Source organism: Lagenorhynchus albirostris, chromosome 1 (genome assembly GCF_949774975.1).
Source record: "Lagenorhynchus albirostris chromosome 1, mLagAlb1.1, whole genome shotgun sequence".
In the NCBI taxonomy this organism is placed as follows: domain Eukaryota; kingdom Metazoa; phylum Chordata; class Mammalia; order Artiodactyla; family Delphinidae; genus Lagenorhynchus; species Lagenorhynchus albirostris.
Genome location: NC_083095.1, coordinates 179063274 through 179078772, shown reverse-complemented (window position 1 = coordinate 179078772; position 15499 = coordinate 179063274). Strand labels below are relative to the sequence as shown.

At 39.5% G+C, this 15499-nt stretch overlaps 1 protein-coding gene across 3 annotated transcripts in view; it reads left to right on the top strand.

The window, feature by feature from the left end:
* Positions 1-15499, top strand: part of DNAJC1 (DnaJ heat shock protein family (Hsp40) member C1) — a 366483-nt gene that overhangs the window by 324549 nt on the left and 26435 nt on the right. For all 3 annotated transcript variants that reach the window (XM_060161504.1, XM_060161493.1, XM_060161484.1), the window contains exon 9: positions 8841-8960. In XM_060161504.1, the coding sequence (XP_060017487.1) occupies positions 8841-8960 (120 nt within the window). The remainder of the gene's footprint in view (positions 1-8840; positions 8961-15499) is intronic.

The window sequence follows — 15499 nt, the reverse complement described above, 5'->3', positions numbered from 1 at the left end:
AAGATACTCAAGATCATTTGTTATCTGGGAAATGCAAATCGTCACCACAATAAGATACATTTCATTCCCACCAGAACAGTCAAAATAACTGGAGACTTCCCTGGAGGCCCAGTGGTTAAGACTCTGTCCTTCCAATGCAGGGGGAACCGGTTCGATCCCTGGTTGGGGAACTAAGATCCCGCATGCTGCATGGCATGGCCAAAAAGTAAAATTAAATAAAATTAAATTAATAACTAAATTCCTGATTATTCTTTTAAAATAAATAAATAAAATAACTGGTGATATCGAGTGTGGGTGAGGATCTGGAGCAACAAGAACCCTCAGTTATCGCTGGTTAGAGTGCAAAGCAATACTTGGGGAAAATACTTACCTAGTTTCTTGTAAAGTGACATGTATACTTTCTCTATGACCTAGCGATTCCACCAGTAGGTATTTATCCAAGAGAAATTAAGACACATGACCACTAAGAGAGTTATACACAAATATCCATAGCGTCTGTATTCATAATACATTGTAACCCAGAGCCGGCAGCTACCCAGGTGTTTATCAGTAGGAGAATAGAGATGAACAAATTGCGATACAAATCTTGTTTTCTGATATGTGCTGTGAATATTTGCTCCTGGTTTGTGGCTTTCTTTTTCATTTTTTAAGCAGTTTCTTTAAAAGACCAAAAATTTAATTTTAGCAGTCCAAATACTTACGGTTTTAACATTTTAAAGTAATTAGCTGTACACAACTGGTATTCTAACTCAGAGAGAAGGTTGCCAAAACCTCTACAGTGAAGGAGTCTCTGGGGGGCACTAACAGGAGTGTCTGTTATTTTGCAGTTGGGACAGATTCTAGAGCCCTTTGTTAGAGGGGGCCCCATTCAAAGTGAGCTAATTTGCAAGTAACAGCATAAATGGGCTTGTGTACAAGTTGTAAATGAGAAATATGTTTCCTTTGGAACACAAAAAAAAGCCTAAAAGACGTTGTGGGTGCTGAGAGTCAACAGCTGTTTCTTGACAGTGTCACAGAGAGAGCAGCCTTCAGTTTCCCCAGTAATTTTCAGGAATCTCATCGAGGTGGCAGGGGGGCCTTACCCTGTGTGTGAGGCAGTGGCCCATCCTCTTTTTGTGAGCACCTTGTATTATTTGTATGTCCCAAACGAGTGTGTCAAAGAGGAAATCATCAGGGTAATGTCATACCTGTGTCCCTAGAGAAAGAAGGATGTAGTTAAGGTCTTGCCCTCAGAGACTGCGTGCAATGACAGGGCTGTGAGCTACCCGCCCTGGGAGCTGGGTAAAGTATGTCCTAGCCCTTTGGAGGGGAAGGCAAACTTCAGTCAAGAGGCTGTTGAAATAGGCACCGAACAAAAGATATGCAGCAAATTCTATAATAGAAAAATATTTACCATTCGCTGATTGGATGAATTTGGTCAATTCAGTAGTACTGGCTACAGGGACCTTAACGCGGCCCACAGCAATCCAGGCTCATGGGTAATCCACTGTGAGGCACATTCATTCTTCCCAAGTTTAAGGGCAGGGTGAGCTGGGCTCTTAAATGGCAGAGCAGTGGGGATACTCACCACTTCTCTAAATACATCTTGTCTAAAGGGTTTCAACCATGAAAGACTTTGTTTTAATTTACACTGGGCCACATTAACTATTTTAATGGGGGAAGAAGAGGTTCATGGGGTTCCATTTTATCAAGACAATTTGTGACAAGTATTTATTACTCGTTGAGTCAGAGAGTCCATGAGCACTGGCACCTTCTAGGACAACGGGCTCTGTGACCACGAGAAATTTAGGCAAGACAGCAGTTCCTGTGGTTAAGGCAAGGCATACCTGTTTGTCCTCTTTATCACCTTTAGTGACTGCCCGATGATTATAGGGGGTACCTTATTTAAATTTAGTGGGATGCCCAGTGTAACTGTAATTTGAGCCCCGTTACTGATTAAGGCCATGAAGGTTATCCAACTGCTGTGTTTCAGCAAACGTTAAACTAATTCAGAACTAGTGTTATAGAGGTACAAAAGCCAATCTGCCCTTTTAATCTTTTTGTTGTAGAAATTCTTTTAGTAAAATTTCAGCTACCAATTGGGCCAAATTACAGACTTCCATTTCGGTTTTTGTTTGTTTCCTCCTTGTTACTGACTGAATTGTGTCCCAACTTCATATGCGGAAGTTCTAACCCTCACATGACTGTACTTGGAGATGGGGCCTTTAAGGAGGTGATTAATTAAGGTTAAGTGAGGTCATACGGGCAGGGCCCTAATCTGATAGGACTGGGGTCCTTATCAGAAGAGGAAGAGAGGCCAGGGATCTTCCCTCGCTTTGCGTGGGCACACACAGAGCAAAGGCCATGTGCAAGCCAGAAAGAGAGGTCTCATCAGAAATCAACCCTGATGACACCTTGATCTCCTACTTCTGACCTCCAGAACTGTGAAGAGATAGACTTCTGTTGTCTAAGCAACTCAGTTGCGGCAGCCCTAGCAGACCGCTGTGCTCACCCTGTAGGTTTTTTTTGTTTTGGTTTGGGGTTTTTTGGTGGTGGTGGTTACTGGGTATCCTTCAGGGAGGTCTTCTCTGCACTGCTCATATTTATAAATTTCTTCCTCCAGAAAGCCTCCAATCAGTATTGTCAGGGTTAGCGTCCTTCGCCGTGACAGCAGTTGAATTTACAACTTGGCTGTGCCACAGGGATGCCAGGGGTGTTCTTCTCTGTAACCCTGAGGATCAAGGTCTTTTTTTGCAACAGAGACATAAGCAGCAGAAGCAAACGTATCTTATAGGGTCCTAGTGAGCCATCTGCCTTTAGGAGCATGAATCTCAGTAATTCAACTGCTCTTCAAATAGGGACTGCTGTTCCTCCATACAGGTGACTACCCAGTGGGCCTAACCAAGCTCTTTCCCCCTGAGCCCTCGTTAGAACAGGGCCAACACCACCTGCTTGAGACACACAAGCAGTATCTCACAAGTTAAGAGTCTTTCTCCTGAGTCCATCAATCAAGACACACAACTCAGTCTAAGACACAGATGAGTCTGGACTGAGACACACAACCCAAGGCTACTTAAAGGAGCTCCTTGATCCCATACTCTTCTCTGTGAACACCAATCACTGACGCTTCCAACTTAGGTGGGTTAAATCTATGACAGAGGCTTGGTAGGACTCAGCAAATGCAGCACCAGGCAGCAGATCCAGTCAGCAAACCAAAGCAAGAGGAGATAACCCCGGGTGGTGGTCGCCCCTCCAGACACCCTGCTCCTAGTGTCAGCTGCTGTGGCCACCTTGCAGGGACAGCATTACCACCTCCATACCCACAATTTGGTTCCGGTGTCAGGACTGATAATGTCACACACACACACACACACACACACACACACACACACACACAAAACCCCCCTCCCCCCCCCAAGATAATACAAAAAGGTTGATTATGTAACGAGGCTTTCTGGGGAAAACAGGGCAGGCTTTCCATGTTGGCCCAAAAATTACCTGAGAAAGGAAAGGAGGCTGGTTTGGGATTTTTTTTACTGCAGTTGGGGTGGGGCTGGGATGAGGGTTCTCACACACACGGAGGGACGGAGGGATGGAGGGACGGAGGGACGTGCGAGGTTTCAGCCTCCCAGGCTTCCTTCAGGCTTTAACCCAGATGTGGGGCACAAGGGGGACGGGAGAGGGGAGGCTTCAAAGCTATCGGCAGTCAAACATCTTCGATGGTGTCAGCTCTTTATTTCAATATTAAATTACCATGAATAGATGATTCTAGTACGTACTCTTTAGGTTAGAATTTGAATAATGTATATCATAGTTTTAAATAAGACTTCACAAATCTTTCAGGTAAAATCATATTCTTCTGGGTAAATATATCCCCTTGATCACATTTATGATTACTCCTTTCTGAATCCCCACAGGAGAGTAAAGGAATAAAAAAGGCAGAGATTAGTACTGTCATTAAAGACCTCAGAGATTCTTATCACACCCTGATATTGTTCCTTCTCATCAACTGTGGGGCCTGTGCAGTAACTCATCACAGACCTAATTAGCCGTGGTTCTGGAGGTGGTCATCTCAGGCCAGTTGCTGCCCTGCACCTGATTTCACTCTCACTTTGTAAGCAGGCTGACTCTGGGCGTCTTCTCTTGCGGGTTTGAGCTGTCAGGACTGTCAGTGCACGAGCTCCTGTGGCTCCCCTCCACTCACACCTTTGTAAATAGCCCCTTTTGTAAATAAGCTCTCCACCAACCGAAGGGAGAAGAACCTCTCCAGTAGCTGTGTGTCAGGCAGAGTAAATGAGTCAGAGTCCTTGTGGCCTCTGAGCCCTGCTGTGATTTTACCTCCTTGCCCCTCTGACCTCACCTCCTCCCCCTGCCACCTCGGCTTGCTTTGTTCTGGCCACCCTGGCCATCTTGCTGTTCCTCAGACATCCTAGACGTGCTCCCACTTCAAGGCCTCTGCAATTTGCTGTTCCCCGTACCTGGTATAATCTTCTACTACGTGCCAAGTGCCCCCCCAACACTTAGTGGCATAAAATATTTTGCAAAGGAATGGATCAAACATCTTTGTTTCCATTTCTCAAGAGCTCCAAGTATTTACTGTTGCTCCTAAAAAAAAAAAAAAAGGAGGTAAGAAGGAATTTGAACTATCTGCATTGTCTTGAGCAATGTTTCTCAAATGATCTATAGTGAAGGACCAGGTTTTAAAAATTATTTCCGGCTACTGCTGACCAGGCTGTAGTCCTGCTGTGCCGAACGAGATTGCAGCTCGCACTTCATGGGACGCACATGCTAGCTTGACAACTAACCCAACTGGCTTCTAGTCTCTAAAGGAAGAGCCTGCTGATTGCTCTTGGTTGTGGTGGCAGCGGTCAACTGCTGTAAGTGTCGGAACTTCGTCACAGGTGGGTAACAAACTCGTTTGCCGGTTCGCGCCAGACCACACTTTAGGATCACTGGTCCAGAGGGGATCTCTCTTTTGGCAAGGCAGCTAAATCATAGATGGGAAGACCTTTCTGGTCACAACGACTGCTGCTAAAGGATCACAACAGTATAAAAGTAGCTTAGGATGAGTTGCAAGTTTTCTTCAAAGAAGAGTTTCTCCTCCTAAGAGTGAAAAGACATTAGAGGTGATTTGTTTTGTTTGTTTGTTTTCGGTATGCGGGCCTCTCACTGTTGTGGCCTCTCCCGTTGCGGAGCACAGGCTCCGGACGTGCAGGCTCAGCGGCCATGGCTCACGGGCCCAGCCGCTCTGCGGCATGTGGGATCCTCCCGGACCGGGGCACGAACCCGTGTCCCCTGCATCGGCAGGCGGACTCTCAACCACTGAGCCACCAGGGAAGCCCCGAGGTGATTTGTTTTTAATTTTGTTGTTTGCGTTTTTTAATATACCATTTATCCACATATATAGTCAAGGTCAATTAACTGCTCAATTTTCAAACTGGAAATGAAAATTGTATAGCTGAAAGCCAAATGCACATTCTAAAACAAAATGTCAGTACAGAATGTAGAATGAGAAGGTAGCAGGTTATTCGATCATTAGATATACCATCCACATTATTAGATGCATATGTGATATTTTAACTAGGTGATACTAAGTAAGGATATTATTTCTTAGGTAAAATTTGAGAATGCATGAATTGAGCTGAATCTATTAAAAGTTGTTGAATCCAAAATTGTAAGGTCTGTAATTACATAAATTACATTAAGTCATTTCAACAGAAATATTCTTCATTAGGCAGTTTCAATAAAGTATGAAAATGCAGTAAATAAGTACATTTAAAATTTTTCTTTTAATTGGGTCATAAGTTTTCAGTACCAAATAAATTGCATGACAGTTTGTAATTAACATTTTACCGTCTAACTCTGTGAGGGGAAAGGTATGTATAGGTTACTTTAAAGGTACAGTGTGCTTTCCCCTACAGCCTCCAACTCCTATCCCCAAGAATATTAAGGATTTTCAAAGGCACTGAATCTTTGAACATTAGCTGGTTTTATGACAAAAATCTATCCCAAAGGGGTAGAGAGAATACAATTTAAATGTTATATCAGCTCTTACTTTAGCAGATATATTTTGGGGTCATTACATAAATATATTAAATAATTTGAAAACTTTTTATTTTTTATTCAGTATGGAGATTTATTCCCAGAGCGGGGCTTTTCTGATGCAAAATTGGAATGCTTGTGTAGTCAGAACAGCTGTCCCCACCCCATGGGGTGTCTTCCATTACTTTACAGTAGAGATGAATTTTTGGCCCAGTGTCTCAGTAGTATTGGACACACGTGGTTTTAAGTGGCAAAGCGGTATGCGTATGCATTCATTTGACTTTCAGAGCTACAGTTGGCTCCAGATTAGAACAAGGAGAATACATTCACACCAAGGCCACCCTCATGGCTGCTGCAGTAGCTGGATCACAGTAGGCTCTGTTGCTTCTAAAGACACAACCAACTATTGCTGAGGAATTACACATTCACCAAAGTGCCGTACAGCTGGAAGAGAGAGAATAATGAACTGCTAAAAGGATTCTTTCAAAGATTTCAGATTATGGTCCTAGTTATTATTGATCTAGTTTTTTAATATTAATAATAAAATCATGGCTGTGAAATAACAGTGAAACTAAAAGGAAGGATTTTCAAGGAAGTAGATGATTTTTCAGGATATTCATCCAAATATTTGATTTAAATCTTTTCCTTTCCAGAAAAAAGTGGCACTATCCTTTTAGACTCATTCACAAGGAATTAAAATTAGATTGATTCTTAATGCCCATTGTTGATATATGCAGCATATTTGGAAGGCCAATCTATTAAAAATAGATTAAAGAATTAGTTTACTCTGTGAAAGAATGGCTTATATTATTGACATTTTAGACAATTTTGTTTCCTACAAAAATGTGTTTGTTATAATTAATGCAGAAATAAGATCTGATTTAGCGTGAAATTGCATTGATACACTATATGGTTGGAATACTCTATCTCTGTGCAGCGTCAACTTAATGCTGTTTATGTATGACCTTGTACTATAAGCTTATATTTAAATGCTTTGTAACTTTTGCATTTTGAAGCCAATTGGTATAGTTATTCAAGTTTCAGCTTTTTAGCAAAAGTGATTTCCTAGAAAATCCAATTATGCCTGTCTAAATAATATCTGAATAATGCTTTTTCCCCTAAGTAAAAACAAACAAGCAAAAAGTAAAAAACCTTCAGTGTAAATTTTTAATTTATCTGATATGGAGAACTAGATTTCTGATATTCATTAAATATCAAGGAAATTCCAACCATACTCAGTGTAGGCTACCTTTTTATAGAAGGGAATTTATGCATGTTTCGTAAGGGTTGTACTGATGAATATGTTTGAGGCTTTCAGCTTTTAGTGGATACAAAATAGAATGATTGATAAAATCCTCCCTACTATTGGCTATTATTTACTGACTCTTAAGTGGCAGGTTGTATTTATGCCAATTTATCTGCTTCAGGGAACATTCTTGATAGCAGAACAAAGTGAATAAAAGTAGTTTGCTTTGCAAATGAATGCAAATGGGAGAGCCTTTCGGAAAGCCCTTTAACAGGGGCAGTGCACTTTGATTATGAGTGAAGCTGCCATTTGGACATGGTGAAAAGAGCACGCTTGAACCATTGATTGGGGGAGACAGTAAAAAGTCAGGAAGGGCCCCCTTAAGCTTGCGGTGAGGCAGGCGGATGTCAGTGTGGTTAGAGCACAGTGGGAGAATGACAGGGAGGATTAGTGTCAGGGAGAAGCTTTGCTGTAGCTGTGGAGATAGTCCCTGGGGTCACTCACCTCTGGCTGTTGTCTGTGCTGATGGTCCTGTAATGCATACGGCCTGATGTATGCCTGTTCATTATCGGAAACAGTGATTAGAAAAGGTATTTGTCTCAGAGGTTTCCTTCCTTCTTTCTTTTTTCTTTCTTTTTAATTAAAGGAAAATAAGGTGGCTTCCTCCATCTCTCTGCTGACTCCTAGAGTCTTGTGTTGTACCATTGTGGCTACTGCCTCTGGTAGGAAACGGTTTAGTGCTGTAATGTAAAATAATTGTAACGTGGCTATCTGTTCTTTGATGATGGTTTCTTTTGCTTTGCTCAACTTTGGGTTTCACCAAGTGGTAATGCTGAATAAAATGCAGAGAATATGCTTGCTCTGAGAATTTTGGCTTTTGCAAAAACAGATTTTTATCATCTTTAAGGTATTTTATTATTCAATTTAATAATCTGATCAACTTTTAGAAGCTATTTACCTTCTCAAAAAGGAAGTGTAGCTTTGCATGGACTGGGTGGTTTAAGTCTTGGCTGCAGGATTTTCTAATTTCTATTCTCAAGTTTTACAAAATGCTAGCACTTGATAAATTAACTTCTTGAAAATATATGCTTTTTAGAATTAAATATCGTTACGTAGAATGAACAAAAAATATATCTTTGTCTCGGTTCTGATTCTGAATCAGTCCATTTACTTGTTCACATTTTCATTTACACTTATAAAGTTTTTTTGCTTTTTTAATCATTTTTCTTAAAAACTTCAAGACCTTCTGTGGTAAGCTCACATGAGGCATTTGTGAGCATTAGTGACACAATCAATGCACTTCAAAACAACTGTCTTTCTTTTTTTAATGTCTTTAAGAGCCTGGGTTCACAGTACTTCTTTATTATTTGGTGTACGTTGGAGCATTTAAAAGGCTGCGGGAGCTTTGCATTCTAATGTTAAATATGCAACTCAGACCTTCACCTAAACTAGTAGATACGTTTTAACATTGTTATTTTTGCAGAAAGCATAATGCCAATACTTGGTTTCACAGGTTTATTAAATGTTTTAGCGAACATTCTCTGAATTATTTTTTTTCTTTAATGTTTTGCAGGCACCTGAATGGACAGAAGAGGACCTCAGCCAGCTGACAAGAAGTATGGTTAAGTTCCCAGGAGGAACCCCAGGTCGATGGGAAAAGATTGCCCACGAATTGGGTCGATCGGTGACAGATGTGAGTTCACTCAGATTTGCACTGTATGGAGAGTGACAAACCAGAATAAGCCAACTATGTAGAAGGCAGACATAGATGCGTCCAACATTATCTTTGGAGAAAGCCTACAATCTTTTTAAGGACCTGGAAGTGAACCGTTAACAAAATAAGCAAGAAGCAGATGTCAGCTAGTCCCCTGGTCTACAATTAACAGCTGTGTGAGGCATTCTGGTGTTTAGAGACTTAAGCTACTGTAACCTAATCACAGAAAAACAATGCTAGTTTTTGTTTCGAGTGACCCCTTTAGCTGTGGGGAAAAAAAATAGTTCTCTGATCAGAATTAGAGAAGTTACATTTCAGCTGGATCTTTTTAACACTGAAGTACAGATTGCTATAGGTAGTTGACAGGTGGTTTGCATTAATTAAATGAGCAATAGTCCTATAATGTTTTTATTTCAAGGATGATACCTACGATTCATTTTGACAAGTTGTTTAACCAAAAAATTGTTCTATGCATATAGCTTTATAATTATATATAATGTACATTAGAAGTGTATAACTATAGATTTATATATATACTATAAACAATATATATTTTATATATGATTATATGTGACCAGTAATACCTACCATTTAAAAGACAGTGTTTACCGGGAAAGTTTTCGATTTAACACTTTAGAAATATAGGGCAGAGAATCTTATAAAAGCACCTACTAGAGCACCTGATATATACTAAATATTCAGTAAATGTTTACTTGAAATGGAGGTCTTTATTTTCATCAATATGATCCTCATTTTCATAAATGATAGTAAATATTTACAGAATTTACTTTAAAATAAATCCTATAGCTCTAAAATATCTAAGGATACTGAAAGCAAAGATTCAGATTTCTTATGTTCTCTTCAATTGTATTAGTATACTTTGGGCCTTTTTTGATAATGAACAATTTAAAAACCCTGCAAAATGATTAATAAGCACAACCACCAAAAAAATAACCTTTTAATTTAGAAACATAATACGTATTACTGTCAATTTTTTTTCTTGGGTTTTTTTTCTTTTTTTTTTTTTCTGTTTCAGATAGGAGCTGCTTTGAGAATTTTAAATTATATAGGAATGTTTTTACTACCATATGGTAGGACTTTTTTAAATCACATTTTAAAGACACAAATTTTTGTAAGATGTTTTACATGATTTCGACTTAAGAGTTAGTCTGATCATGTGGAAAGTTAGCCCTAGTATCTTGTAACTTTTTTTTTGGCTATTTCATGATGAGACCCGTTATCTTAGGTTACTGGAGGAAAACCATAAGGATACCTTTTCCTCTGCTAAGAATGTTACTGGGATGTGCATTTTATCTTGTTGCAAGGTTGTAAAAGATCTAATAATGCCTTATCAGTAAATATCTGACCAGGTTAAAGATGTTCCATGGTTACTGATGTTTTAAGTACTATGATCCTCTAAATGTATAATTACTGTTAATATAGTGATTAACAAAAATGACTGAAATACTTTTTAGAAAGTTACAAAACAGGCATTGGTTTAAAAGGGCCTCAAAACTTGTAGTTCAATTGGTTGATGAGAGAGAATAGTTCACTAACTAACTTAGTGTCTCTGTTGAAGATAGCACTGCCTTTAACTTTTTATTTATTTATGGCTACATTGAGTCTTCGTTGCTGCATGCAGGCTTTTTCTAGTTTGCGGCAAGCGGGGGTACTCTTCGTTGCGGTGCGCGGGCTTCTCATTGCGGTGGCTTCTCTTGTTGCAGAGCACGGGCTCTAGGTGCGCAGGCTTCAGTAGTTGTGGTGCACGGGCTCAGTTGCTCCGCGGCATACGAGATCTTCCCAGACCAGGGCTCGAACCCATGTCCCCCGCATTGGCAGGCGGATTCTTAACTACTGCATCACCAGGGAAGTCCCAACACTGCCTTTAACTTTTTAAATAATATTTCTATGAGACATTATAGTTAATAATTCCAAAGGCAGATAAGAAATTGAATAGAGCAATATTTTACTTTGTTGTTGTCATTAAAATCTGGTTAAATTTTTAATCTATATTTTTAAGAGGAGCGAGATGAAAGTTTAAATGCTAATATACGTGATGTAACCAACAGAGCCTTGGGATGGCTGTTTAGTATCATAGATCTCGAAAATTGACGTAACTTACAAGAGCAGTCTTAGTGCAGCCTTGGTGTAGGTAAAGGCATCTTTTCACACTTTTGCAAATTCATCCCATAGTTTTTTTCTTCTTCTTCTTCTATACTTACCCAAGGAAGACTGATTCCATGTAATAGATATTTTTTCGTTTTATCATGGAAGTAGAAAACATGATATTTTTTTTTTTTTTTTTTTTTTTTTGCGGTACGCGGGCCTCTCACTGTTGTGGCCTCTCCCGTTGCGGAGCACAGGCTCCGGACGCGCAGGCTTAGCGGCCATAGCACACGGGCCTAGCCGCTCCGTGGCATGCGGGATCTTCCCGGACCGGGGCATGAACCTGTGTCCCCTGCATCGGCAGGCAGACTCTCAACCACTGCACCACCAGGGAAGCCCCCAAACATGACTTTTTGAGATATTTTTTTCCCCCTCCAAGTATTAGTTCTATTTTCATAATACCAAAAGTACCTTGGAAATACTTAGTAAACCTAAAATTTTGGGCACCAAAAGTGCCACTGTAACTTTGCTTCTATATCAGTATATACATATATAGACTCACACTGTATTTTCATTCTGTGAGCATCATCTCCATAGCTAGACTGTACGTTTCATTTCAGTAACATACACACAAACACAAACTGTAAAGCACTCTCTCTCTAAAAGAGAACAAGTGTCTGAAGACAAAACTCATTTTACCGAACACACAGTGAGTTACACTGAAGCAGCTAAGATGGGTTTGGCTAATACAGTTCCTTTAGTAGAATGTTAAGTGAAAGCTAACCACACTTTAGAAGATCACTTAGACTTCTTTTTTGGCGTATGGTGTTAATTAGATTTGTTTTCATTAAGTGTTCCACTATGAAAAAGAAACCAAGTTGAGTTTGCTGTTATTGGAACCTCTACATACCGACCGGATCACCTGTACCAATTCACCCCAGCTCTGCACCATCTGTTCTTTGACCCGTTTTCCTTGCTAAATGTGTAGCTTCAGGCTGAGTTCTCTTTCCTTCGAGAAACAATTGACCTTTTTGGGAGGGGTGACAGTGTGCCGTGGTGGAATCTATATGTTCCTTATTTGGGTTGACAGATTACAGTGAAAAACCCATTTTGTTCCTCAATTAAGAAAGGAGTTTTCAGTGTATTAATTGTCATAATTCACTAGTTAAATTGCTAAATACTACTCCGGATAAATACAAAGAATTTGTTATTAGCTTTGTAAAAAAAAATCAATGCAAAGTATATTTTAACTCAGATATACCTAAACCGTAAGACTTACTTTATTATAGATGCGATATTTTAAATGTTAATATATGCCTTTTAGCAAATAATTTTGGTAACCACAAAGAACACTCAAATTTTAAAAACAGGAAACAAAACCTGTCTGGCATGTAAAACCAACTTTAGTGTGATTATTAACTGCAGGTTTTCTAAATTAAGGTCAGGAAGCCTCACATTTCTTGCTTGTGCAGTAATATCATTCTCTTGCCTGTAAGGATGTAAACTGATTCTGCCCCTCTCCATAGTCACTAATCTCCTGCATCCTAGTTGTGATAACAGACTGATTGGAGATGTTCTGCCTGCTTGGAAAAGGCCCAGGTAGGTAGCAAAACAAAAGATAGGTGGATAGATTTAAACAGACTTTTGTAATTAGCTTAATGCCACCGTGAGATGTGTAGTTAGAGAAGCATTTCATATGCAGGTGAAAAGGAGGGAGAATAATAAAATTCCCAATTTTATTTTATATAGCCACAACTAGAGAGGAGATACCTGTTGGGGGAATATTTATATGTTATTATGGCAGTTGTTTCAAAAAATGTAAGCAGATTATTCAATAGAAAATAAACTTTTGTCAGTGAACTAAACATATAGTATATATAATGCTGAAAGGCATATATTAACATTTAAAATACTTCATCAATAGTAAAGTAGTTGTTACAGTTTAGGTATATCTCAGTTAAAATAGACTTTGCATTAATTTTTTAACAAAGCTAATAACATTCCTTGTGTTTATCCAGAGTAGAATTCAGCAATTTAACTCGTATATATTTGGGCAAATGTATCATTGCTATTACTTTTATTTAGAGTCAGACTAGTCCTACACAGGCTGTAAAGGGGACAAGAACTGTCGCCACCCCCTGCATCGGGCTCCCTGCCACAGCGGTTCTCCAGAGCAGCCTCATCTCCGCTCCTCTCGCTCCCCCACCTGCTCAACCCCACGACCTTCAAGGGTACTTAAATTTTTAAAAAGGAAGGGGTCCTTTATACCATTCTGCTTGCTAGATGAGTCACTAAAATCTAATAATCAGTTTTCAATCTGACATTAATAGATGATAATAATGTGTTATCAAATCTCTCTCTCACGCACACACACTTTGTTGTATGTCATTCCAGACTTTAGTCTTCTTATATAGGCATATGACTACATAATTTTAACAGTATTAATCTGTATCCTGCCCTTTTCACTTTGCTATAAGCTTCTTTCCACAACAAAGACCCACGTCATCTTTCTAAACACCTGTACAATACTCCATGTTGTCTGGATATAATTAAGGAGCACCCAGGTGATTGTCACTTAAATTGCTTCCCTTTTTTTCTTCATTCATCTTTCCATTTATATCTGTTTCCTTAGCTTGTATGCCTAGGAGTAGAGAAGCTTGATTCAAGACTATGGATGTTTTTAGAACCTTTGGTGACTCTAAAATTGGCCTCCAGAGAGGTGATAATATTATACAATGCCCCTGGTGGTATGAGAGGACACTTCCTCATAGTCTCATAAACACAGAACGTTTGTTTTCTTTCCATCATTGCTCATCAAGTAAGTGAAACGTGCTATGGCACTGATTTTTATAACTTGCCTCCTTACTTACTGGTCTTATTTCGAATAGAGTTTGTGTTAATTCATTATAATTCGAGGATAGATAGTCCTACCGTTTTTTGTTGTTGTTTTTTTGGCTGTGTTGTTGGGTCTTTGTTGCAGTGCACGGGCTTCTCCGTGAGGTGGCTTCTCTCGTTGCAGAGCATGGGCTCTAGGCGCACAGGCTTCAGTAGTTGTGGCTCATGGGCTCTAGAGCGCAGGCTCAGTAGTTGCAGCACATGGGCTTAGCTGCTCTGCAGCATGTGGGATCTTCCTGGACCAGGGCTCGAACCTATGTCCCCTGCATTGGCAAGCATATTCTTAACCACGGTGCCACCAGGGAAGTCCTACCTTCTGCAAATAATACTTTGCCATTTTCTTCTGTTATATTGAGTGTATTAGCTAACAATTCCAGAGATATATTATAGTAAGAGTGATTCATGTAGACTTTTTGCTCAACATTTTAATAAGAAAACCTAATGTTTGGTCATTAATTTTAATATTAGTCATTGATATGAGAAATCCATTATTATGCTAGGGAAATTTTCTTCACTTTAATTTTTCCAATTCTAATTTATAGATGTGAAATTTTAACAGTGGTTTCTTCAACATCCCTTGACATGATCATATGACCTAATAAGGATGAATATATTACTAAGGTCCCCCTTTGTATTTCTAAGATAAAGTTTACTTGGTCATATAATATTATTCTTTCAATAAACAGCTGGATTTGACTTGTTAATTTATTTAGGATTCTTGCATTTATATATCTTAAAGTAAAAATATTCTAGAATTCTTGGTGTTTTGTTAATTGGATATCTTTAGGTAGGGTTATACCAGCCTTCTAGAATTAGTTCATTATACCTACCTTCTAACATCTAGAGCAGCGGTCCCCAACCCTTTTGGCACCAGGGACCCGTTTCGTGGAAGACCGTTTTTCCACACATGGGGCTGGGGGGATGGTTCAGGCAGTAATGTGAGCAATGGGGAGCGATGGGGAGCGTCAGAAGAAGTGAGATGCCTCACTCACTTGCCTGCTGCTCACCTCCTGCTGTGTGGCCGGTCCTAATCAGGGGTTGGGGACCCCTGATCTAGAGAGTCAAGAAAATACTGAATTCATAAAACAAAAAAGTGTGCTATGGAAAAAAATCAGAACAAAAATAAGTATCCAAATAAATGAAGTAGAATGGTTGAAAATCATCGTCTGGAAAATCTCCTAGAGAGCAGAACAAAAAGACAAGAAATACAGGGAATCAGTCCAAAAGGTCAAAATCTGATTAAAAGGAGTTCCAGTTAGACAGAGAAAACAGACATGAGAGCATTTTTCAATAAATGATACAATGAAGTTTTCCAGGATGAAGAAACACCTGAGACCAACAACGCATGAACACTGAGACTACACAGAAGATCTTTAAAGCTTCTAAGGAGAAGAAGCCTCCAAAGTAAGGCAGGTCAGAGTGAGAGCAGATTGCTTGGCAGCACTAGATTCCGGGAGACAAGAGAACATTGCCCTCACAGTTCAAGGCAGAAGGGTTCTGAATCTAGAACAGACCAA